This window comes from Solenopsis invicta, chromosome 12 (genome assembly GCF_016802725.1).
Source record: "Solenopsis invicta isolate M01_SB chromosome 12, UNIL_Sinv_3.0, whole genome shotgun sequence".
In the NCBI taxonomy this organism is placed as follows: domain Eukaryota; kingdom Metazoa; phylum Arthropoda; class Insecta; order Hymenoptera; family Formicidae; genus Solenopsis; species Solenopsis invicta.
This window is the reverse complement of record NC_052675.1, coordinates 16,729,935-16,757,425: the sequence shown is the minus strand read 5'-3', so window position 1 is coordinate 16,757,425 and position 27,491 is coordinate 16,729,935. Positions and strand designations below refer to the sequence as shown.

At 35.6% G+C, this 27,491-nt stretch overlaps 2 protein-coding genes and 1 long non-coding RNA gene across 30 annotated transcripts in view; 1 reads left to right on the top strand and 2 right to left on the bottom strand.

The window, feature by feature from the left end:
• LOC105195981 (voltage-dependent calcium channel type A subunit alpha-1) overlaps positions 1-12,060 on the bottom strand; it is a 189,278-nt gene extending 177,218 nt beyond the window's left edge. For 11 of the 27 annotated variants that reach the window (XM_039455454.1, XM_039455456.1, XM_039455443.1 and 8 more), the window contains exon 1: positions 11,620-12,057. The gene's annotated coding sequence lies outside the window, so the exon portion shown is untranslated. Of the gene's footprint in view, positions 1-11,619 lie in introns of all 27 variants that reach the window. The other 16 variants (XM_039455472.1, XM_039455470.1, XM_039455473.1 and 13 more) reach the window with 4 other exon arrangements.
• Positions 12,061-13,607: 1,547 nt separating this feature from the next.
• LOC120359109 lies at positions 13,608-25,810 on the top strand. Its single transcript, XR_005575935.1, has 4 exons — positions 13,608-14,315; positions 20,843-21,127; positions 21,612-21,719; positions 25,365-25,810. It is a non-coding gene; the product is annotated as an uncharacterized LOC120359109 (long non-coding RNA).
• On the bottom strand, positions 15,671-24,883 carry LOC105195982 (histone-lysine N-methyltransferase EHMT1). 2 transcript variants are annotated; one of them, XM_011161672.3, is made up of 12 exons: positions 22,710-24,882; positions 22,037-22,626; positions 21,906-21,956; positions 21,628-21,725; positions 20,666-21,308; positions 20,035-20,367; positions 19,711-19,939; positions 19,316-19,522; positions 18,823-19,079; positions 18,415-18,665; positions 17,709-17,884; positions 15,671-17,049 (listed from the first exon to the last, which is right to left on the bottom strand). In XM_011161672.3, the coding sequence occupies exons 1-12, from the start codon at positions 23,738-23,740 to the stop codon at positions 16,884-16,886; spliced, it is 4,032 nt and encodes a 1,343-aa protein (XP_011159974.2). In that variant the 5' UTR covers positions 23,741-24,882; the 3' UTR covers positions 15,671-16,883. The 2 variants fall into 2 exon arrangements, with proteins under 2 accessions (XP_011159974.2, XP_039311408.1); XM_039455474.1 differs by lacking the exon at positions 17,709-17,884 and having other exon boundaries at positions 22,710-24,883.
• Positions 25,811-27,491: the final 1,681 nt, after the last annotated feature.

Sequence of the window (27,491 nt, the reverse complement as noted above, 5' to 3'; positions counted from 1 at the left end):
ATAACTGCGCTGGCAACCGAATATTTGTTAGCATAGAAAGAAAATTATTACGCAAAGCGGAGCTTTATATTTACGTCTATGTTTGTATTGTATGAAAAACCGGTACTTCACGAGAAATTTTTCCACCCCGTAAGCACACAATATTTAAACACGTATAATTAATCAATTCAGGCAAGAGATATTTCTGCGGTAAATAAATATAAAATACGTATTGAAGAGATAATAACTTTCTGCAATTAATTAATGTGTTACATACGATTCTGTTTATCGTATATTATGTATTATGCATGCTTGCACATTAATTTGTAAATATCTGCAAATACTCTTATATAAATAAGCATTAAATTGACGCATTCTTGTGCAGTTAAATGGTACAAGGTGTCCTGTTTGTTAGAGTAACGGGAGTTGATGTCAATTGACATGAAAGATGATTCGATCGATAAACTGACGCGACAGCGGCAAATAGAGAGAGAACCTAATATTTTTAACCGTTTTGCAAATCCAGTTGCCTACGTTCATTAATTTCACGCGCAACATAGTTCCCTACATCAAAGGTTTGATCGTGATGTTAGGCTCGTAACCGCTCGTACGCGTCGATATAACGTTCCTGCCTTTACAACGATGTTCGCTGCCATTCGCATGTTGAGCAAACACTTGTAAGTTTCCGAAGAGGATATATAATGTAGGTTTCTTTCTTCTTTTTCCTATCAATATACGGCAAAATTGGAGTACAATAAAATATACGTGCAGATAGTTTTATACAAATCATTTTTCAATTTGCTCCAAATTATTTATAAATCAAAAAAAGCAGAAACTTTTGTAATTTTTAAGAGCAATCAATTTTTAATTTGTCAAATATTATTACATTGCATGACACAAATTTTAGACCACAGTCGAAACAAAATAATTCTTATAAATTTTTTGTCGCTGAAAAAAAATCTGCTAATGAAATTATTCTATCACGTCATATTTCAGAAAAAATTGGACTTAAAGATAAAAAAAATGGCATTTTTTAGTATATCTGAGCCAAAATTGTTCAAAAATGTGACGTAATAGAATTTATAGATTTATTCAGCGATTTTAAATTTATAAAACTTACATATTGTATTAACTGCTTTATGCAAAATTTACAGTTATGAATTAAAGAAAAAAAAGACGATAATAATCTGCTTATGCATATAATCATCTGCACGATTCGTGAATTTATGATAAAAATTGTCAAATATATGTCAAATATAAACAATCATTGTTTTACAAATAAAATGGTGAAAAAATGATACGGTATTTCCGTTTTTTTTTCGTAGAATTCAATAATGCTGTTAGATTTTATTAAAATCAAAGTTTTCATATATGATTTCAAACAATAATTGTTCAAACAAATTATATTTGACAATTTTAATCATACGTTCATAATCGGTGATTCCAAAAATTGTTATGTTCAGTGAGTATTTAAAATTGCATAAACAGATTATTTTTCCTTTCTTTTAACTATAATTATAAATTTTAATTAACATTAATACAATATGTAAATTTTATAGATTTTAAATCGCTGGAAATAAATCTGTAAAATGAAATTAATTTATCACGTCGCATTTTTTTTAGTCATTCTAGCTCAAAAGTGCTGTTTTTAAATCCAATTTTCTTATATGACAAGATACAGCAATTTAGTTGCGGATTTATTTCTAGTAACAAAAAATTAACAATCGTCTGACTTGTGTTCTAAAAAAAAACAGTTTAAATTTATCATACTAGTACTGTTAATATAAGAAGTGAAAGACGATAAAATTGTTTCGCAATGTCTACACTGTTGCATCTATTACTCCTGAAATGTTGTAAAATTAACAATTTTATGACTTCAAAAAATTATTTATTACTTTTGCACAATAATGTAAAGAGGAAACTCTGCATTCTATTTCTTTTACCTTTTATAATTTTTTCAATATATCGGAAGCTTGCTAAGATTCTTTGAAAAAAAGTTAACCGTTGGCTATGTCAAGTCTGTTGATTATATTTGAAAGTAAAAAGTGCGAAATTTGAAAATAAATTTTGAAAGTAACTTTTTACAAAGTAGATTTATTCGACACGTCGTAATACATCACTCACGCCCTTTCACGCGCAATACGCTTATTCATGTGTACTATATCTAAAAGCGGTTGGGAAGGTCGAGAAAATGGGAAAAGATGTGGTGGCGTGTGGTCAGCCGTTCGTGAAACCACGGCGCCGCATAGGTGTACACGCATGTATGTATTTACGTATATAGGCGCCACATATGTGGCGGCAGCCACGTAGATTCGGCACGCGAATATCGGTATGAATTGAAAAAGAGCGTGCAAAAGTCCGGATGCGTTTTAATCCGTGCAATGTGACTCGCAAGAATGCGCGCGTCAATCGAATCGCTTCGGCCATGAACGCGTCGCGTCGCGGCGAAGCAAGTGTCAGGCAATTCACGCGATCAACAAATCACCGCGCGACACGGTTTTCACCACTAAATAAGGCTTTCACGCTAATCACTTTGAGCGCGCGCGAGCGTGATTCTAGCATTCAACGCGTATTCAACTCATTATAACAATTCTAAACAACCTTTAATTACACTATTAAATTTGTAGCGTCGAATTCTATCCAATTTCAATTGTTTTTAATTATTCTTACAGGCCGCCGTTACTCCTACTTAATACGTCATCAATTTAAACTAAAACAATAAAGCTAAACAAATTAATTATAAAAACGTTAAATTCGACTCAAATTTAATTTATTATTTGTTTGATGCACGCACATTCACCAGAGAAAAGTTATGTTTAAATTGATGAAAAATCGTTTAACTTTAACTCGGTCTTTTTAAGTTGAAATAAAAATATCTTCAAAGAAAATAAAAATTTATTTGATTTCAAGAAATGACGTTAGCCTCTTTTAAAGCAAGTAAATTATTTATTTAATTTAAACAAATAATTTTCTTAATTCAAAGAAAGTACTGGCAAAAATGTAAAAAAATAATTCAGTTGCACTGATTTAAAAAATATATTTTTTTCATTTAGAGTGAGAAAAAGACTTGCGTCGCACAGTCAAACAATTTCTTTAATTTCAGTAAAAGGGACAACCAAGAAATTTCTTCAAATCTAAGAAAGCTTTCAACCGAACAGCAATGCACAAATTTCTTCGATTCAAACAAATGTTTTTTTAATCGAAGAAACTTTTCTCTGGCTGTTAATACGGACACTGCTTGCTTTGAAACTAAACAATTTAACCATAGAATGAGTTGATTAAACGAGATTGTTCTTTTAATTACATATTTTGTGTTAAATTTCGCCATACATAGAAGCTAAAAATAACAAAATATTATTTAACTCAAGAAATTGATTTAAATTTGATTCCTTAATATTTAACAGTGTTTTAACAATATCTCAGTCAGCTCCGATATCTCCGACGAATCGTTTGTAAATAAATAAATGTTACAAATGCGCGTTTCTAGTTGCGATGCCATTTTGTCTGCGAAACAACGAGTCTCTCGAACACGAGGGATTACCACGTAATCGGGCACTTCAACGCGGTAAAAGCAAAAAAAAACGATCCGATAACTAAAGGCAAACTAGCGTATAGTTGGAGCTTTTTGGCTCTCGACGAAAGTAACAAGATTCCGCGTATGGAGTGTTCCGAAACTATTATCTCGTTCCGATAATGGAGAAGACACCTAATGAATGTTACAATCGCGAATGCGGTTCCCTATTATACCCGTTATCAACATGTAACGCGGAACAACGCAATGTACAATCGATTTATACGCCAAATCACAAAGACAATATGCAAATATCATATAATAAGCGATATCTTCGTAGAAATTAATATTAGAAAGATTGAGCGAGTAATAAATTAATGCAGAGAAAGACATGTTATAAAAATTAGCACATTAGCATGATTCTCCATTTATGATTTAACTTTACGTCCATAAAATTTAATTATCTGATGAAAGATTCAGTAATAATACCGCGTTAATCGCATTTTCATACATTCGATGCCATTATTCTTCATTCCAATTTCTATTTATTCAATTCGCGCATTTTTTTAATATCAGCATATGAAGACGATTAAAATGTGAAGATTAAAATTGAACGGAGATGATATTATGAATCGACGTTCGTGTTTTAATAATGTATTTTTAATTTAGCAGAAGAAAGAGAGAGAGAGAGAGAGAGAGAAGAACACCAGGGCGTTCTTTCTTCCTTCGAAGGTTCTTAATCCTTATTTAGGCCACAGAAATGACCCGATTGTATCGGGCGTATCCACAAATTGTCGTTATCGCGTGATTTCACGTTCGCCTCGCGTTCAGATACAATCGCCCGGGTGGACACCGGATCGGCAAAGAGATCGCTATCTGCGAAAATGGAAATCTGCGTGTGACGGCACGGCCGTCTAGAGTTACCGGGTGATCAAGAGAAATTACGCGCACATGTTCGAAGACTCTAGGCCGCGGAGGAAACGGAGATCCAAATCAGCAGGGGGGAAACAGCTCTAAGCTCTAGCTCTAGCCATATTCTTAAGGCGTAACCGGAAACCTAGAAAGCTTTAGAAACGCGAACGAGCGAGGCTTTCTCAGCGACTACGAAGACGACTGCGAGAGAAAAACAGGAGATCGATATCAAACTTTATACTTATTAATTTTGATAATTACACCTTCGCTCCATGTTTTACGGTCGATATTTTCGAAGAGATTAAATTCAAATTTCTCGCCCTGCTGTATTTCATACATAAATGAAAAGCATAAAAAATAAAATAAAATCGACCAGTCTTGTATCCAATGATACATTAATATACATAGGATTTACAAGAAGTTATAGAGTAACCCCGGTATAATACTACTATAAAAAAAAATAAGAAATACAAAATATTTATTTTCTTATAAATTTTCTTATATTTTGGAAAAAAAAACTTAAAAAAAAACCCTTGCATTTTTGCGATCAAATTGAACAAAGAATACAAGAACTAAGCGCATGTGTTTTTGTGTACTCTATCCTTTGCTATCTCTCTACACTTATGTATCATGAAATAATCAATAAACCTCTTGCACTTCCTACAGAGAGAGTAATCATTTTACGTGGGTTGTAATACATCGCTGCATCACTCGCAACATTGATAAATTGATTCAATTAACGATTGTTTCATTAATATTAACAATAAAAAGAACTCGATAAAAAACTTAAATTGCAACATAATATTAATATAACGGCATATAACAGAGTGGTTGCAAGCAAGTTGTCGCTGCTCCTAATTTTTCTCACTTTTGAGGTTTAAATATCGGAGTTATCTCCTAAACTTAATTTTTTCAAGCTCAGAAAACATTCACGTTACTTATAATTTTGTATTTTAACTTTACGGAAAACAAAAATGTCGAATTAGTATAATTCGAAAGTACTGCTTTATAAAAAAAAGAAAGTTTCAAATGCAAGTTCCTCGAAAAGTAAATTTTAGAAAGTTTAGGGTCTATTTATTTCTACTAAAACTCGAGTGGCTAACACAACTCTCTAAGACGGCTCTTTTATAACTTTCGTGCGCAAACGCGCACTCATGGTTGACTTAGGTGCTACGTGTCCAAGACACGCGCGTGTACATACGAGCGTGTACATTTCACAAACGGCGAAGAGATAAACACGAAAATCCATTCGGTTGGCCTAACTCGCCAAATACTGAATTCGAGCACAGAAAACGCGTTATTTAGAGCACACGATATACTTATTCCTCCATGGTAACGCTGAGCGTTTCGTTATTAACCGTTTCTCAGTTTACACAGATTGAATGCGGACTGTGTATTTAGGTCGTATTCGACTCAGGATGTTCGCTCCTTGAATTCTAAATAGAGGATATTATGTACCTCAATAATTTCGTAATAATTTCAAACGAAAATGTAGTGTGCACCGCAAATTCTCGCGAATAGCTCGTCTGTAAATATGCGTTACAACTAAGGATACCCGTTTGTGCACTGCGTTTGTAACTTTACTAATTACTAGGCTGGTCTATCAGTTTACGTTCCGATATAATAGATAAACAATAAACGCGCGCGATAATTAGTATAAATATCTATTATTTCATACAATTGCGCGTATGAAAGTGTATTGCAAATTCATGCGTATTTCATGTTAGCGCGAGCTCTCGAATGTCTCGCATCCACGGATTGCCGAATTTTTTTCCCGCGAGCACAACGTGTTAGTATATTTTAATTGTACCTCAAAAATGACGGATCAGACAAAGAGTAGCAATGGCGCGGCACGTATTGAAAACCAACAGATCGATTCTCCCTCTCTCTCTTTTTCTCTCTCGCGGCGCGTGAGTAGCTCCATGAAATCATGTAACGAATCGTGGGACGTAATCGCGGATAATCGGCAGATGTGGGAAGACCTATTTTTATAAACAACGGTCAATACACGAGTGCAACGACGGGAGATCATATCTGTATGCGACAGGTCATGACGCAAATTTTTCTCTCTAATCTTTTTATTTCCAATATTTTTTTCCTTCAAAATTAAAATAAGACAAAAATAATGTTAATTGGGTCAACAAATCAGAGAAGGATTTATATTATACATAAATTTATGCATCTATATATAAATTGAATAATATAGTACATATAAAATTACTTTTTATTTGTTAATTACGAGCGAAGCAACCTACGTTTTCCAAATCGAGATAATTTTATCATATCAACAAATTTTCGTTAAAAACGATTGATAGTTTGCGAAGCTTAGCACTCGAATATTCAATCCAGATTTGTTCATCTCTGAAAATGCGATAAATACGTTCATAAATAAATTAATGTCGTGCCCTTAATATCTTCGTTTTACAACTATACGCGATGAGTTTTCACGTCAATATGCATTTTAGATATTATTGCCGTCATTCAGTACTTGAATTTTCAATATTTTAGAGCCGATATTGTTTTATGAGGATGATTTCAAAATTCAGCACTCGTATTACAAGTATTATAATTTTTATCCTAATATTTCACATATTTACCCAAATTCTATTATATTCTATTATCTTACTCTTTATTCGCAAATATCGTATATTATAATATAATCAATTTAATTACACGAAAAAAAGTGCTAGCTATATTTATGAAAAAGAAATTGTACATGTATTTAAATAATTAATTGTTCAACATATAAATATTTAGAAAGAAAAACGAAAGAGAAGAAAAAGAAGGAGGGAGAAATTATAAAGTCTCTAACATAATAAATCAAAATATTCTAACTCATTTAACATCGCAAGAAAAAGCTTCAAAAATTGTTCTACGAAAATTAATACAAGATTGACAATTAACGTTCCTGGATACTCTATAAAATTCAACGAGAGGGAGATTCTCATGAAACTTAATTATGCAATCTTAATTAAAAAGTAACTTGCATCTTCATATATCTCGTTGCATTACATTAACGTAAGAGATTTTACAAAGATCGCTTTTGCAAACTGTCCCTTGTTTTGTGGAAGAGATTCTGATAAGCGAAAGCTCCTATAGTTTCCAGTTAATAGCTCGCCTATAAACGAACAGGATCTCTTAGAAAGTAAGAAATGGCGGAGCAGCCAATGGACAAGAAGCAGCGAAAATAAGGTCGTCAGCCGAACAATGAACGATAATGCTAGTCGCGAGAATTATTAACAGGAACAACTATTTTGAATACGGTGGATGGTCAATTAGGCAAGATCTATCGATTGCAATTCATCGTGTGGCAAATCAAATATTCCATTCATAAATCAAGCCAGTATCACACGAAATATTTATCATACAGCGCTGCTTAAAACGAGATTTTACTTAAAATTTGACCTACGAGGTACATAGAGTAAAGCTGTTTGCCAACAACTTTAATTAAGGAAAATCGAAGGTATTTAAAGCTTTACTCGAAGTTTGACTTAAGAAGTTGATATAAATTATGATCCTTAAGGATAATTATTTCTCCAAGGGCGCTAAGAAGTTTCCATGATATTCGGATGTGCGGGAAAAAAGAAATACCTCGCAAAAAAAACTGCACTTTTAACAACCAATTCATCTACACGGGAAAATATCGAGGAGGCAGTAATTTCGATCGTGGTAATTAGCAATTCCCTAATTAAATTCAGTAGGAAAATACGAAAGTGTTTGGATACGCGTAACGTGATATATATATTCTGACTGTGCAATATTTTCAGAGAATCATGCTCGTGCTCCTCCTCGTTTCGTATTTCTTTAATACTTTATCCTTAAATATGTACAAATTTTTTGAAATGATTCAATTTTTTTGCAAATTGCATCAAATTAAAAATTGTTATTTTTTCGAGAAATCAATTGCTCTTATTACAAATGTAATAATTGTATCCTCGGCAAAAATTAAAGTTTTATTTCAATCAAATTCGCAAAAGAATTAATAAGTAGATAACAATAAAAATAGTACATACAAAAAACTTCAAAAAAAAAATATTTTGCACTTGAGCGAGTTAATTGGTAAAATTTATGAATATAGATAATATTTAAATAAATATATATCAAAGAATATTTCTTTTAATTTTTTAATAATATTAAAAATTATTGCATAGTACACAGCAGCATATAAAATATATGACAATTTCATTCTAATTAAAATAATTTAATTAGAGATTTTTAAAATTTTGATATTTTTAATATTACTAAAAAATTAAAAGAAATATTCTTTGATATATATTTATTTAAATATTATCTATATTCATAAATTTTACCAATTTTACAAAGATATTTAAAATTTTTGCAGAATTTTCTTAAGTAAAAAATAATTTTAATTTAAAACACAATAAAAATTATCTATATTATATTGATACGCAAAGATAATAAAAAGATAATTAATAATCAAAGCAATTTAAAACATCAAGAGTTTTAAATAATTTAAAACAAAATAATTAAAAATGTTGCTTTTTGAATAACTTGAAACACATTCAAAGGTTTAATTAAAATGTTCGTGTTGATCGCATCACTAAACGCCATTTCGAAAATAGAAGCTCCTGCTTTGTTTTCTCAAAGTAATAACTTTAAATCTTATTTATTAAAGTTTTATTTGTATTTCAATAAAAAATCTCTCTTCCGATTCCACGCAGGTTCTTAAAATCGACTCCGAAAGCTCGTATAAATTGTACGGGAATCGGAATCAACAAGAGCCGGGCAACATTGCTCGGTGGGAAGAATTTTGCTTTCAAAATAATACTCATCTCCGTAATTATCGGACTTTCCAAGAGATAAGAGTAGCCGGAAGAGGCGGAAGGACGTAACTTTCCGAGGGAAAAAGTCGGAGTTTATTTGCAAGCAGCAAATGCAATGATATTTAAAAAAGAAAGATAAAAGAAATTTAAAAAACCTCGCTTCTCAACTGAATGTGTAATTGTGTGATTCTACATTTGAAAACAATATCAAATCTTTCGCCGCAGAATTTTGCAGAAAGCTTGCATAGAATAATTTATTTTGATAGCATACTAATTATACCAAATTATAATCTGCATTTAAAATGTGAGTATTCTACTGGGAATAACCTACTTCAGAGAAATAGCAATTTTTACAATTAAGAATAAGATATAGAATGAAAAATTCAATAAGGTTGTTTGTGTAACAAAAATGCATTTTCTCTACTTATGATAGAATTGCATTCCGAGACTGCGGTCGTAAGTCAAATAGCATTATTATTTCATACAAATAAAACGTTGTGCAAAATAATTATTTTTCTACCAAAAATGATTATATTTAAGAAATGACAAAGCAAAATCTGTTTTAAAGATTATAATTTTTTTATAGAATATTGCTACTATAGAATTAATATTTAACTTAATTAGCAGATTAATTTAAAAAACAATATTGTTTTATTGAAAATCAACAATATAATATTTAATAAAGAAAAGTCTCTAATACTGGTCTAAATGTTGCAGTGTATTAATACAGGTAAGAACATGATTTACTTACAAAATTAAAGAAATAAAAACATATATTCATGATTTTTGTCTATGTAAAAACAAATTCTTAAAAAATAAAAATAAATTGCGTAGTTGAAACAATAGTAAATACATTATTCATAATATTACATTTTTATAGCTTCCTATAACTGATTTGTTAATATTTTTTCTTTCATATTTTCATCATGATAGGATTTGAAGCATAAAATCGCTGTGCAACGTAAAACGAACTACTTTTCCGTGAGAACAGATATAACAATAACTATGAAATCTGCAATTACAATATTGACAGATATTTTATAAACTTTTTGATATTCAATATCTTATAAAATAAAAAAGTAGCATTGGATGCAACAAATCTACCAATAAGATGTCAAAAAACCGTATAAAGGATTCAATTCCAACCCTTTAATTTTATCAACCATTTTGTTGTTTAATAAATAAAAATATATTTTATTACTTGGTTTATTAACTTATTTTAGGAACTCCTTCCCTACGGAATCGTGTCTGAATTTGCCTTATTACTGCCTAGGGCGCCAGTAGTAGAGGTCAATTTCTCAGACGCTTTCTTTGAATTACATTAAAACATTAATTATTACAAAATACGAAATAGTATTATAAAGAGTGCTATATCATTTGAGAGAAAGCACTTTCCAGTTTGTATTTATGATTATAAAATTTTATTTTTAGCTTTTGTTTAAGAAATATTGTGGGGTGCCAGTATTGACGACTTTCCTCTATGATAAAATTAATATTTAACTTGTATCACTGATTAACGAGTGAATAATCAACTTCATTTTAATCTACTAGTTAATTTTTAATCAACAGCATGCTGGAAATTTTGAAAATTCGCAGATCGAGGAAAATTCGTACATTTAATTTATAAATATGAATAAAAATACGCACTCGAATGAGGAAAAAGGAAATTTATTTGTATGAAATATATTTACTTCTTTAATTTGCTTGTCAGTAAAATTAAACGAAATATTTTATTACTTCTATTGAAAAATCTATTAACATGTCACCGCAACTCTTTAATTCTCGGATAATTAACAATCGAAGATCGGATCGAAGCGTTTCGCTGAAAGGACGGAGAAGATTTTTCTCTCAAATAGAAAATTCAAATATATCCTTTCCATTTATCAGTCCATCTTGTGGATCAAGGGGGACAAGAAAATGCACAATACCCACGTCAACAGTGTTGCTTTTGTTACATGTTACCGCGCTCCAAGACTTAACGATTTATCGAGCGGAACTACGTGGGTGGGAAGAAAACGAGAAGCAGCGGGATATTATCCGCGCGCGATTGATGCCAGCAGAGCTAGCTCTCCCCAGCTAGCTCGCAACTGGTGGACTTAATTTCAGGAGGGAAAACTTTCTTTCATCGCGAGAAAGCTCAGTCGCCGCGGGAGCGGCGAAGGGAGGGGGAAAAAGCCTCGTTTTTCAACGCTCGAAATCTTTCACGAAAATCTCCAAGAAAGTGAATGATATTGAAATCCCGAGAGCCACACACGTATACTCCGTGCCGCGAGAGATCCTCGCTTATCGTAGAAAAACGCGCCATTGCGGGAACGAGCGGCGCGTGAATTCGCGAGCGTCGCAAAATGGAGCGCACCCTCGTGCGACGCAGTCCGACGTACCGTCCCCGTAAAGCCCCCTCGTCAGGAGATATTAATCGTGTTCATCGCTCACCTTCCACTGTCCGCTCAATCGTCAGCCCCGTCGACGCCGTGGGGTGATAGCGAGATGATACATCCGTCAGCTGGTCGTCATACTAAACGCCCGTCGACGATCGCCGCCAGCAGCACCTGGATGATCATCGACACCGTGATCGTCGCACACTCACTGACTCGACCGACCGCGCGTCGCGACATGTCATCGTGTTGGCGATCGGCACATCTCTCTCTCTCTCTCCCCTTTTTCCCTTTTCGCCGGCGAGAATTTCACCGGCGACGGTAGAAGGGAAGCGCGCGCGCGCGCCCACGCGAGAAACGGGAGAGACCAAAAAAAAAAGAAATGTAAAGACGATCGCGAGCGGACGATCGCAAACACGGCCGCGTACGCGAAACGCGCTCCGGATATAATAATAACGAACGCGCTTCTAATTGCAAGAATAATAATAATAACAAAGGAAGCGTCGCGGACGCGCGCGCACGCCCGTGCGCGCGTTCGCACGAGTGAAAAAAAGGTACGATAAAATTCTATGCGGCTACATCGCGTCGCGCCTTCAAACTCCCTTCACGATCGCTACACTAACTGCCGCGACTCCACTTGAATTTCGAGCGAAGCGCGCGCGCGCCGGCCAATCAGCGCCCGGCGCGCCGCCGTCCGCGCAGGTGCGCGCTCTTGCCTGCCAGGGATGCGTTCTAAAATTCTACTCGCTAGGTAGAGTAACTTTGAATGGCCAATCAGGATAAAGAAATCTCAAGAAATCTTGAGAATTTTTGAACGTACCGCAAAAAAATAAAAAAATTATTTTTATTCAAGTAATTTTATCTTGTAGTTGTAAAAAATATTTACTACTAGACTATTTTTGTATTCGAGACAATCAAATTTTTATTTAATCTAAGAAAACAATTTAATTGAGTTTAGTAATATTGTTAATAAAATCATTATTTGAATGTATGAAATGTAAAATTACGAAATTATATAATTAAGGGGATTCTGAATACCGATCGCATTACAGAATAAATTATTTTTTGAATTGGTTTGACAAATCGCAAAAAAATCTTTTTGTAGAATAAAAGTACGCACAAAAAAAATTTGGATAAAATAAATTTTACAAGAAAACCAAAAGAAAGGAAAAAAAGAAATCTGAGAATGGCCATGCTCACGATTTAGATTTTAGCAGATTCAATTTTTCGAGACGCCAGACGCCATCTCTATAACGTGGACATACACTACGATGCCAATGTAGAGATTAGACCTCGGAAAGCACATCACCCGCGACTATTGGTACACCTGGCGAAGGAAACGCCGAACGCGCGTATGAACTTATACGAAAACTACGTCAACTTTAAATCGTTCTTAATCTAACTGTATTTGCGTGACTGATTGATTTGTCTTGTCTTGTCGCATGATACCGACGATAATTTATGCGAACGTATAATGGGGACGAGGCACGAATACCGAATTGTAGGGGCGAATAAACAATATTATAGATAGAGTACAGATTGACTCACCGTTCGCCGCTGGTTGCTCCGTCCAGCTCCGTCTCGGCCGCAGCTGTCGAACGTACGTTCGAGATCCAAGATCCTCCTCACGACGATTCGTCTTGATTCACACTTGGCACGAACGCGCGACCCTTCGTTTTCGGCACTCTCGAAACACTCCCGGTACTCACGCGCGTCGAAAACTCGGAATACGAGGCAACGGAGAAGATGCGAAACACGATTGAACGCGACACGACTTCGCATCATGCATCGTACATCCGACACGACGACGACGGATGTTGGCACGAACGCCCGACATTTCATTTCATTTTCGGTTCTCTCGAAACACTCACTCGCGTCAAACAACGACAAGGATGCGAGTTGAAATGCGCCGCGACGCGCCGCGACGCGCCGCAACCTTCTGCCGTCCCGCCTAACCGACCGACTGCTGGCTACTGCGTAGCGGCGTGACGTATAACTCACGTGACTGGCGCCTGCGCGCCGCTGCGTCACTATACCGCCGCCGCTACGCAGTAGGCGGTAGCAGCAGTCGGTCGGTTAGAGAGTACGGCAGAAGGTCGCGGTACGTCGTGGCGCATTTCAACTTACATCCTCGTCGTTCTCTACGAGTTTTTGACGCGAGCGAGTGTTTCGAGAGAGCCGTGGAGTATCAAAAGCGAAGTGAAGTGTCGGGCTTTCGTACCAACATCCGTCGTCGTGTCGATGCATGTTGTGAAGTCGTGCCGCGTTCAATCGTGTTTTGCGTCTTCTCCGTTACCTCGTATCCCGACTCCCGAGTTTTAGACGCATGTGAGTACTAGGAGTGTTTCAGCAAGTTTCAGTTCGTTTGGGGCCGCCTACAAGGTCGGACGTTATCGCCCGTTACTTATATTTTGATGTATGTCGTACGGTACATACATCACGTATGTACAATCGGCTGCCGGGACAACTACACTGTCATCGTTTCGTGCTTTGAATCCTCGGGAGAGTCACATCGAACCTTATTTGAAGTACGGTCGTATTGTCTCCGCGATATAATAGAGAGACGTAATTGAACCATTTATTGACTGAACTGAATGAAACCAGGAGCATTTTGAGAGTGTCGAAAACGAAGGCTCGTGCCAATTAAGCGTAAATCAAGAAGAGGAGGATTATTGGAAGGGGAATCTTGGACGGACTCGAACGGTCGAGAGCTGCGGGCAAGACGGAGCTGGATGGAGCGATCAGCGGCAAATGGTGAGTGAATTCATTTGTATCTATTGTTTATTCGTCCCCACGTTTCAGTATTCATGCCTCGTCCCGATAGAATAAGAAAAATTTGAAGTATATGTACGCGCGTTCGGCGTTTCCTTCGTCAGGTGTGCCAACAGTCGCGGATGACGTGCTTTCCGAGATCTAAGTCCGTCTAACCTGTACATACATACATTGGCATCGTAGTGTATGTCCACGATCTATTAAATCAATACGAAGATTAATTTATTCTGTAATGCGATTGGTATTAAACCCAGATAATATGTCTATTTACTTAAAATAAATATTTTTACTTAAACAGAACAAACAAATGCTTACATCGAAATGGTTTTAAGAAAATGTATTTTTTTTATTTAAAAAATTGTTCTGCTGCGTTATTTAAATCTGTTAAAAATACTAAAACCAAATTTTTTTTTTTACGAAGACAATACTTTTTATTTCTTTTTGCCATTCGTCTATGGATGTCTAAAAAAATCGCGTCATTTCGAAGATGTAAATATTTTTTCAAAATTAACACTGGAGATCTTAGCTCAATTTTTAATCATATCTTATTTCGCGCGTATTGTTAATTTATTATTTTATTATTTACATCTCTCAGAGAATTGTAAGATTCTTACAATAACGATTATTATATTTAAAAATTCCAAAATTAAATAACAATTTTATTTAGAAATTAAATCATAGAAATTAAAGTATTAGTCAAAATAATTTTCACATTAAACGATGGCTTATGTTCTAATCTTCTGTGCTTATTAGATAAATGGGTAAGTGAAAAGATGTTTAATGTAACAAATATTAATGTATAAGTTTTTTATTGATCAAAATCATATTCTTTATCAGGATCTGGAGAACAAAAACAAAAAAGTTTATTTAAAAAAATAATTTTTAAAGTAGATGAATAAATCCAAACGGGAGATGCTTTTCATTACAAAGACATTATTTTAAAAATTAAATCAGATTTAAACTTATACATTGAATGTATTTCTCCGAGTTCCTTTTCATTTTCAATATATACTTTCAACATCAACATATACTTTTCTTTATTTTAAAATCAACTTTTTCACATAACTCTGTTTGGTATAGGAAAACAATAAAACATACTTTTAGCGCCATCTCTTAGATCGTATTCAACTTCCTTTAGACGTTACCAGAGGACATTAAACAGAGAAATTCATTTATTGAATTAATACAAAAAAGTTTATTTTATATAAAAGATATTACAAATATAAAAAAAAATCGATAAATTTTTAATCTCATTCAATCTTTTTATAAAATTCCCAATTGTTTCGCTCTTTCGTTTCTCTTTTAACTAGATTGGTACATAAAAGAGAACTCGCGTATTAAAAAGGACTACAACTTTTATTATACAAAAAATTAATCGTTTGTACAAAAAGGTGTATGCTTATAAATCGTATCGCTTATAGTGAACCGAACGTTAAAACGCTTTACTCCAGAATACGAACGGGACCAATTGGAATAAAATAGTATAACACTTTATAATAAGGAACACAGCAGCTGCGATCATTCCAACGTTGATTCACTTAAAAGCGATGATAGCTTTATTCCTATCTGTCCTACAATCACATACTGTCCAAGTAGGACCGTAACAATATTCTCAACATACAATTTATTACCTTCGCATCTCGTACACGGAAACTAGCTAAATGTCATATATATATATGTATATTTTTACACATATATATACATATATATGTATATATTATGCGTACCGTTATTTCGCTAAAAAAAAGGAGGGAAGAAAAGATTGATGTGGCACTTTCTCTTAGAGTCATTGCATCCTCGTGGAGAAAATCGACAAAAGTAGGAAACAAGTACGATCAAGCCTGAGAGCAAAATATGGACGAGATTGAAATCTCCTTGAGGTTTCTGACTCGAAAGAGAATTAGGACAAAATATGATAAAAATATTTTGCAAAACGTGTTACAATTATTACTACCTCCGTAAGCTCTTCAAAACAAATCGAAGATCCATTATAAAATACAAATTGATATTAACCACCGGTCTGCCAAGAAAAATGGGAAACGCTTCAAAAAATAAAAAAAAAATAAAAATTCTTTACAAAAGTCGTAAATATTTATCATAACTCCTTCGAATAAATTGGCTATTATCACTTTTTTCTTAAAATACACATTCTCGCAAATCGTTTACCTTTTCATCTCAAATCACTATTAAAATTTAATAATACTCAAAAAACGAGCAATAACAATCTTGAAAGACCGGCTGTCAATTTTACGTTAGCACGGACAAGCGTTCGGTGTTCGGCAAAAAACAATAACACAACCGAACGTGACCGCTACGAAGCCGATTGATATTACAGCGTAAGAAAACATCGATGAAAGAACTTAATCGAATCGCTCATCATCCCACCACCGTTTTGCATTTGTACTTTTATGATTCTGGGCGTATTGTGGCAATCAGTTTTGCGACGTGAAGAACACATGATCAACGATCGCTATCGTCATTGTCATCGTCATCGTGTCCGTTCACGAGAAATCGTAAACACCTAAAGAATTAAACTAAATCGTATTAGGGTTACGACGAGGTTTGAGCTGCCAGCATTTCCTCTTGCTGTATCTTTCTCCGGTAGTTATCCAACGTAACTTGTATAGTCTTCTCAGAGTAACGGCAGTTTTCGGCACCGCAGGTACATGTGAAGGACTTGCACTTTATTATCCAGAATTTCTCGCCGTAATCGAAACTAAGGGCAAACAGATCCATATTGGTCTATCATCCGGTATTAATAAAAAAAACGTGAAGTGAAAAACAGGATGAAATTGTGAAGTATGAATACTCTTAAAGATACCGACACCGTTAATCCTTCGTGCGTTAACACCAAATATATAAGTATGGTAAATTGTACGTATTTGTGAAAAAATCGCGTTAAATAAACGAAAATTAAATAAAACTTTACAAATTATATCAAGAAAAATTAAGAAATTTCTCGTAATTCTGTTTTAGTTCTCTGGAGAAATAAGAAAATAAAAGAATGAAGAAAAGTATAATCTATTGAAAGATTATAAGGGTTATTTAAATATTATTATTAAATATATCTTTATTGAATAAACGTAACATTTTGTCAGGCTACAGTTAACAAAAGATAAACAAAATTTAATTACTTTGCTGTCAAAATATATACATATAAAAATCTCGATATAGAATTAAAAGACGAAATATGAATCAGCAAAAGTGAAAAAAAGTACAACTACGTGCCGTTGATAAAATAAAAAAACAAATGTTAAACAATTTATTAAAAGAAATTGTTGTGCAACAGCGTGTTCCTGTTAGTTAATTTAGAAGCTCAGTGAGTGTTTCAGTGATTTTCGGCATCTCAATGACTTCTACCGCTTTTTAACATACCCGAGCTCTTCATCTGCCTTGATGTCGCGATTAGCGAAGAAAGCTATCCTTGGAAAATGCAAATCCTGATGTTCAACGAACACTCGCACCGGCAACAGATTCGGCGCGCACGAATGATTAATAAACCGAGCGATATTTCCGTAACGTCTAGCGTCTATACAGTATGTTTCTCCATCCTGCATATAAAATAAAATTTTTTATCCATAATCTAATTGATTTATAAATTTAATAAGCTATATAAGACCAATGAATAACAGTTATAAAGAAACAAATTGCAAATATAAAAGATTCAGAACTATCTTTTGTTTACAAAAAGTTTCTAAATAGTAGTTAAAATTAAGCTTTTTTGCATCTCAGATAATGTATATCTAAATTAAAAATTAAAGTTTATGAAGTAAAATAATTACAAAAAGAGAATAAAGTAAAATAATTACAAAAAGAGAATGCATTAAATAATTTAACATAGCAGCCACTTTATCAAATAAAAGACTCGTTTTTTCGCATATATAGAATTTTGAGTAAAAAAATCATCCTATGATAAAAACAAAAACAAGTTCCAAGATAATTGAATAATAAATAATGGTATGAATTTCTTGAAGGATGGAAAATTCAAACAAAAAGAAGAATTACGAAAATACATATGCAGACATTGAAAGCAAAACTCTTTTTCTCGCTTCTAAGCCAAAGTAAAAATTATGTAACTTACTCTGTTGTCCAAATCGAATAAGTAGGAGTCATCTTCACGATGATCAGCCTCGGAATCAGAGATTATTTCGCCGACATATTCGCAAACATAGGTGCCTTTAGGAATAAGCCGGAGAGTTCGGAGACCCCAGCCCTTGCCCTTTGTGCGAAACAATTGGAACCGTTGTGTTGGTCCGTGTTGAATCACTCGATTATTGCATGTAATGCGGTTACAATCGCAAGCCGGATTACATTCAAATAACATTGGTGGATCTGTGATTGAAACATGATTTGTTAAGATATTAATCTTGGTAACATTATTTTCATAAAATATATATAAATTCTTTCATTCATTCAATTAATATATTTATGGATTTACTAAAAGCGGCTCTTACGAATAAAAATTTTTTTAACATTGACATTTAAATACCTGAATAATTAAATTCCGGTATGAGTTTTCCCTCCTCGTCATACCAACATCGCAGACTTATATTTCCGCATAAGCACTTTTCGGAACTACAATTATCCTCACATCGACAAGACTGCAACGAAGTAATTGTGCGGTCCACATTGATGTGACTCGTGAAGCAATTCTCCGTTACATAAACAAAATCCGTCGGCTTGTCCTCAGAATCATATCCGTTAACACATTGTACAGGATTTGTTTCTTTTCCGCGTGAAATATCACTGTATATAACAGATAATAAGAGGATCAGACAAACAAAGCTATTTTTTTATTACATAAATACTATAATTTTCGCTGTAACTAAATTAACAGTATTCCTGACAGAAATTGCGTAGTAAAGGTCTTAATATTAACTTCACAACAATCATAAAAGTAATTCAAATTTTTAATAAGATTAGAGCACATTTTATTCATATATTTACACCGGTAATTATACTTAATTAAATTCTATACTCACTTTGTCAATATTTTAACTGTCTTCTCCCACATGTGTTCGGAGAGTTCGTTGACTTTCGCGTTTAATCTCAAGGCAGCCATTGTATCACCATCCGAGGCGCAACAATTCACTGCGGTTTCGCCGGCAGCATTAACCTCTCCTATTTTAGCACCACGCGCTAATAGCAGAACACTGACTGCATATTGATCCTGTCTAGCTGCTATGTGTCTAAAAAAGATATCAATTGTTTTATATTATTAAAGAGAAATGTCTCAAAAATTCAGTCTTTTCAAAATAGCTATTGTTGCAACAAATTTCCCCATTTGCCCCATTTTTTCTACCCCATTTTTTCTACCCCATTTGCATAATATGATAAATAAAGAGCACAATCTACAAGACAAATACAATAAACGTACAAGGGGGTATCACCGTGGACATTGACAGCATTCACATCGCAGCCCTCATTGAGAAGCATCTCCGTGATTTCGGAACTGCCACTGAAGGCACTCCAATGCAACGCTATATTTTGCTCGGCATCTCGTATAAGCGGATCACATTTCTTGTCCAATAAATATCGTGCGACATCCGCATGGCAAAACTCACACGCCCAGATTAAACTTGTCCAGCCGCCGTCGTCCACACAATCTGCAAGAAAAAACAAAGAATATAAGAGAATGTAAAGTCTAAATCTAACGGAGAAAAAAAAAACTATATTTAAAGTTCGGCACAGCATACATTACCTACTAATGTTCTCGGCACTTTACACTCAGTCAGAATGATTTTGCAAACTTCTAAGTGACCGGATTTAGCAGCCATATGCAGAGCGGTCATACCGTCCTCGCCCTTCAGCGTTACGTCAGCGCCTGTCCTGACTAGGTACTTCACCACGGCGGCATCACCCTTAATCGCGGCTAACATTAATGGCGTTAATTGATTTCTATCCATTACATCTACTTGAGCACCAGCTTGAACCAGAACGTGTACACATGACAAATGGCCTTTATCTGCCGCTATGTGCAGACCGGTCCGATGAGCGTAATCCCGGAATGTGTGATTTGCATTGTAACCACATGCTAGAAAATCATAAATCGTATATTACAATGATATGATAATTAAGCTATCAAACAACATCATTTTCATCATTCGCTAAAAATAGGATTTATATAGAATCAGAGGATTTTATATAATAAATTTCAACTTAAGTCATCTTAGCTTTCTGATTAAAACATTTATTTAAAGAGAGAATTAAGATAAAAAAAATAGAAAGAAATGTAAAAGAATCTACAAAGCTTTGAAATTTCAACTCTATAAAACTCAATTATCATCAATTTATTTTAACTCTTCTATTTCTTATCAAGAGTTTGAACTCACCTAATACATTTACCAATTTTTCAAGATCCCCGTTCTTCACGGACGTATAAAGACTCATGATAGTGTAACGCTCTGGTCTTTCAGTATTAATCGACGGTTCGGGTATCTTGATAACATCGGGCTTGACCAATGGACTGGGCGGACGTTCAGCTAACTTGGTGTTGTCACCTTTTCCAGGTAGGCTCATCTTTGCAGATGGCAACTTGGAAAATTTTTTCCGTGTGGGAATGAATACTGGTCGTCGCATACCATTTAATGTTACCAGTACGTCATAGGCTGAAGTCTCGCTACCGCAGTGAGGACAAACGCCTTTTTTGTTCGGATATATCTCACATTCGCGATGGTACTGATGGCCATTGGTACACTGCACGAACCTGCCTTGTGAGCAGAACATGCCGCATGAAGGACAGCAATTGTGGCGCAGCAATCGTTCCTTGTGCATACGACAGAGAATAATAAAAGGTACGCGAGTGCTTGGTCGCCGCATCGCTACATCATTGGCATCCACTTCGTTGCAGCAGCCCACTATTCGGTTGTCGATCGAATCGATAGCAGTACAGTAGAGTGGTGCTCCAGAACCAGTTATCGTTACATATAACTGAGATCGTATTTGGCATAGGCACAGCATGGATTGCATATATGTCTAATTGATAAAAAAGAAAAAAAGTAATAAGAATCACAGTAAAATATATATGTTTATATAAATATATATATTGTGTTGTAAACATTTTTTTTCATTGAATGAAAAATAGTACTATACGCATGTAATAATATTTATCGGCGTGTGCTGCCGATCGAATAAGACTATTATAAGAAAATTGTTCAAATAAAAATGTATTGATAGAATTTTTTCATATTTAAGGGTTACACTTTGTAATCCCAATTTATATATATTACATTAATATTAAAATAAATATTAATATAAAATTAATATTAAATTGAAAAGCTTAGATGATACTGACTTCACTCATAATTGCTGTCGACTCCGGCTTCGATGCTTGTCCTTCCGCGGGACTCGGGCTCGACACCATACTCCGGCGAGTTCGTTTGACTGGTAAGTCTATATTAAAATATAAAATATTAATAAAATATTAATAAAATAAAATATTGCTTTGTATATTAATAATAAAGTATAAAGAAATGTGTAAAATATTTCCACAGCAAAATTTTTCATTCAAATCTATTTTTATTCGTTTATTTATATCTATTACGAGTTTCGTGCTAAAAATTAAAGCTTTACCTTCAGGATAATCATTATTTTTCCCTGCTTCTGCAACGGATGGGGAACCATCTGTAAGATAATTTTTTTATTACAACAGCTGTAACTAGAAAAAATTACAGTTTATGTCATATTTGCAGATATTACATCACCTTCATATAGATCTGTTTTTGCTATCTTTCGCGCGGCTTGAGTACTTCCACGAGGACGGCCCCTCTCTCTCTTGGATCGAGCGACAGATTGCGTGGCAGGTTTTAGAAAAGGTTTCTGGATATCTGCTAAAGGTATATCATCACTGCCAGGACTACCGATGGAATTGCTCAGTTTGTTCTGTGATTCCGAGCTTCTCGTCATCGGTGTTAGCTTTGGCATCCCTTCGAAATCAGATGAGAATGACTGCAAATCTTCCACGCTATCATTTATGCTAGTTTCCGACAGCGAGGTGTTGCGCGATGACTCCAACATCGTGCTCTCAGTCATGCTAATATCAGACACTAGTGATGTTTCCATCTCCTGAGGGGCATCAGATGACTTCATTTGCTTCGCCTGCTCTTTGCCTGGGATAATCTTCTTGGGTCGTCCCGGTCTGTTGTATCTCCTCTTTTTATACTCTTCTGTGTAATTGGATTTCTCCTTACGTGCCATGGCACTTTCTAGTACAGTACTCTTTACAGATTCTTTACACAGCCTTCTAGCAGAGCGTTTTGGACCAGGAGGTTCTTCATCTTGAGGGACTGAATCACTAAAAATGAAGGAAACAGAGATTTACAAAAATCATACACCCAAATATTCAATAAAAATATTAACTAAGAAAAAGCAAAAAACCTAAGTGCTCTTAATCTAGGTCGTCCAATCCTTCTTTTTCTGGTAACTGGTGCAGTAGTCTCTTGTTGCGTGGTATCTTCAGCCTTGCAATTTTCAGGATTATTCTCTGTGGTTTCAGACTTGTTCTGGATAGGAAGTTCGCTATTGAGCTTCTCTTCTACAGTTTCCACTTTATCTTCATCCATAGATTTTGGTTCTATCACCTTTGTAGATTCCATTTTCTTCGTTTCCTCTACTTCAGACTTCTCTGATTGAGGTTCCTCCACTTGAGACTCCTCCACCTGGGACTCCTCCACTTGGGACTTTTCCACTTGAGACTCCTCCGCTTGAGACTCTTCCGCTTGAGACTCCTTTGCTTGGAACTCCTCTGCTTGAGATTCCTCTGCTTGGGACTCCTCAGCTTGAGACTCTTCCACTGCATCAGAAATATCATCAAGGTTTTCTATCTTCACTGAGACGCCACCTATTTGATCACACTTCAAATTAGCTAATTCCTCAGGAACTTTTTTGAGATTAGAGGAAATCTTGGTCTTTTTGCCATGATGTGTCTTCTCATTGATAGTCCTAAACGTCAGGACAATCCTGGCTTTGCTGTCCTTTTTGGTAGCCTCCTGCTTACTCGGTGAACCTTCCTCCTCACTTTTGTGGTTTTCCTTCAAGATTTGAGAGGTAACTACATTCTCTGGAATTTCAGCAGATCCCTTACTGACACCGTCAAGCTCTCCCTCGCTCTTGGACACCTCGTCGACGACCTTCGACGGCAACGACGACGTCACCATCTCTTCCGCTCCCAGTTTATCACTGTCATTATTCTTCGTCGGACTTACACCCTTGTTAAATTCATTCGTCATCCCCTCGAGGATCTCATGAATACTGACCTTGTCGTTGACAACTCTGTTGTCGGCGGCGGCCATATCCCCTTTCCCGCCGTTGGTGCCGTCAGTCTCCGCCGTCATCAGTGGCGCCCGACACCCTTCGGGCGTCGCGGCGACGAGCCCGTTGTCGCCATCCGGCGACGCTACATCGGCCATGCCTGTGGAGCACGCGCGAGCTAGTCACCGCTACGAGCGACGAATCTGTTGCGACGAGCGCAAATGACGCGCATTTCCGAGGACGTATCTCATCCTGTCTGTGCCTCTGCTCCTACCGGTACATACTTCTCCACGTATCCTTCAAGTTATCTTCTTTTTGCTTTCCTTCACCTTCGCCCTCTCTTCCACAATCGTGTTCCGCTCTCCTTCTCCGTTCTCTATCCTCGTATCCCGCCCTTCGTCCTACCTGCCCGACTAACGCGCCGCTTTCCGGCGCGGCGATCGATCTCACCCCGACGCGCTTATCGGCGACGCTTATCGACGACGCGAACCCGTCGATCCTCCTCCGCCACCGATGGCGGGACGCTGCTTACGCCTCTTCTTTCTTCGTCCTCTCGATCTTTTCCCTCCTCCCTCTCTCTCTCTCACTCTTTCTCTCACGCCTTCGCCGCCTGTACCACAGAATAAACAGCGTACCACACGCACGCGTGTCCCACCGCTTCCATCGACTACCTCTAGCTAGCTACTCTCGGCTTAGTCGCGGCGAGTCGAGAAGCACGAGAACTCCGGAGTTTCCCGACCAAGGCTCGCTCGACTAATCGCGGATCGACGATCCCGAAGAGGCGCGAAACGGCCCGAACCGACCGCGCGCTAAAATTCCCTGCGAAGGAGGAAAAGAGAGAGAAAGATGGTTGCTGATGGTTGCGCTCACGCTGGCGTGCACACCGAGGCTTCGAGAGAGCATCGAGCAATGCAAGCTGGAAGCCATATTGATTGTTCAGGGACGGCGACGGCGACGGAACCGTTTTCTTTCCGCACCGTTTCTACGCGCCGCAGCTCATGCGCGGCGTCAGCTCAAATTAACCTTCAGCGACATTTAATTCAATCTTGATTCCTATATGTTTCTCGAGGCGCACGGTACTTATACTCGCTCCCGAGTTACTCCTAATGTGAAGAAGAAAGGGGAGGGAGAAAGGGCACGACCATTATTAGCGATTGAATGTACTTTGTTCGGCGTGTCGCCGTTCACGCAGGATTGTTGCTGTTGCCGCTTTGATGCATCGATTTAGGTTTTTGGGGGGACGTAACCCAAGCAGAACAACAAGTCAAAATGACATCAAAGTGATTCACAATTGTGTCAAAACGACATCAAAATGAATCGTAATTGATTGAAAAGTGACTTTTAATGATCATTTATGCAGTCACTTTGACGTCGTGATGACTCCCTATTCTGCTTGGGAACACTTTTGGAGACATATGTGTATATGTACCCCGAGAAACGCCTGATTTACGCGCCAGGTAATAACAGCGTCCCATGTGCACGCAGCCAACACGGGCTCTGGAATAAATCAATCTTCTCTCTCTATCTTCGCGACGTATTATCTGCTCCAGAAACTAGCGAGTTAATATATATTATGATCTAGTCCAGAAATGGACGACGAATTGTAAAGTTTATCCAAGTAATTTATTCACAGATAAAATTGTTGATGCTCACATGCTCGAGTGTGAATTATCAATCGCAGCGTGATTGTTGTCATTCCACAAAAGACGAACAAATAAATCACTTCTCCATTTTCTCCAATGCAGAGTAACTTTCTAATCTCGATTCTGTTTTTTTTTCTAGGTCTATATGGAAAGGTCTTGGAAAGTTTTGTGTACCAAGGTCAAACAGTGAGCACATATTATATATAGGATGTACATTTTTGGATTATAGTTCAGGATCCAAGTCTCAGAGAATTCTCTAGAAAATTTATTTATGAATGTTTTAGAAAGAACTCGTGGATTAGTGTTTCTTGAACAAATGATTCAATATTGTTTAACCAACAGTTGAAAAAGATCTGAACCTTCCCTGTAAGCGCTAGACGAATATTATTAAAAATTAAAATAATATTGTGAGAATTTTATATTTTTTAATATTATAGGAATATTGTAATAATGTTATACGTCCGTTTTATATAATGTTTGAGGAATATTACTTAATATTAAATAATATTGTAACGCTTATAGGGTTAAGTCGAAACGTCGTAAACAAGTTTAACTAATAAACAGTTTACCAATTTATCGACTAAACTTCGAATTATTTTTTATTTGTGAAGTTCCGCAACCGCGTAGAAATATTTATGAAATATCGGCGTCTTGCGATATCTACTCGAAATCTTTCCGCATCGTATTTATTGTTTCCCGTTGCGTGTATCTCGACTATCTGTTAAAATAGTCAAGCGACGACTCTTTTATTATCTTGAGAATACCATGTACGATAAGTCATGATAAGTTGAGCGTCGGGTGCATAATAATGACATGTGTGTCGTTACAAAGTTCGGTCATGGAACACACAGTCGACACGATAAATTGTGTTTAATCGGTTCCTCTCGCAGGAGAATGCAAATTAATGCGATCTTAACATGGCGGGGCATAAAGCTGGAAAATCTATCGACGTTCAATGCGCATGAGCCGTCAGCAAAAAAAGCCTGCTTAGAGATTACGTGGCATGATACGATAAAAATATACGCTCCGAACTGAATGCCCGACGCTGACGCGTAAGAATACTGTTTATATTTTGTAGAGGAGGAAGAGGAAAGAATATATATGGCATCTCGCATGTAAAGCCTCGATATTTTGGTCTCTTTCTTCGGGAGGAATCATATCGAGGAAATTTAGGGGCTCGTCAGAGATAACATTGCTGTATTATTGAACCGAAAAATAGAGCTATATAAATATTGGATGATTCATGAGCAAATTTGATTTAGAAATCTGAGAATATTTTTATGTATCTGTATATTTTATGTAGCATCATAAATTCGTTAAAAATGATCAAAATTCCCTAATTACGTAAATGTATTATAATATTTATAATACTTAAATGTATTAACACAAAACTCTAATTTTTAACTTTTTTTGGAATCGTCCTCACTGCATTATAAAATTTTATATAGTCAATGTACAAGGGTGGTACGGTACATTATATCGTAATTCCGCAAGAAATAAAACCAATACAGCCGAGGCAACACAATCTAAAATTATAAGACATCTTTGAGATGTCAGTTGACAACAGATTTGACATCAGTTAGACGTCTTTAAGACTACGTACTTTTAGAAGTGTGTCTTTAAAATGTCTTATGATCTGATTGACTGTGTTACGTGTGCTGTCTTGGTTTTATTTTTTTCGGAATTATGATATATAATAATATAACATATAGTTAAATATATCGTACAGTTAGATACATACAAAGTATCACAGGTAATTGTTATATGAATTTAAAAAGTTTCCCTCATCCTGAATTCATATAGAATTACAGAATAATCTTACAGAATATTAAAAAATTTCCTTTCTTTTTAAAAAGACTCTGATTTGGTAGAACAGAATATTTATTTACCTCGAGCATGTAAACTCAGAATTAATAATATAATATAAAAAGATGAATCCTTTCTAAACTTTTAAAAGCGTTTTAGAATAGAAATAGATTGAAAAAAAAATTAATGTTTTGTATTCCGTGACGTTAGAGATATCTAATTTTCAAAGCAGGATTGAGATAAATATTTTTGAATTGTCTCTCTGTATTTTTATGCATTTACTTTGATTCTTCTTAAAAAAAAAGTAATTTTATAATAATAGTAATTTGCTGATAAGAATTAAAGTATGTCATGGTGAATTCTTATCTACGTGCCCGGTAATCAGGGCGTAGTACAATAATGGTAAGTTAACTTACCATAATAATTATTATGCAGTCTAATAAATATAATTTAAAAGAAA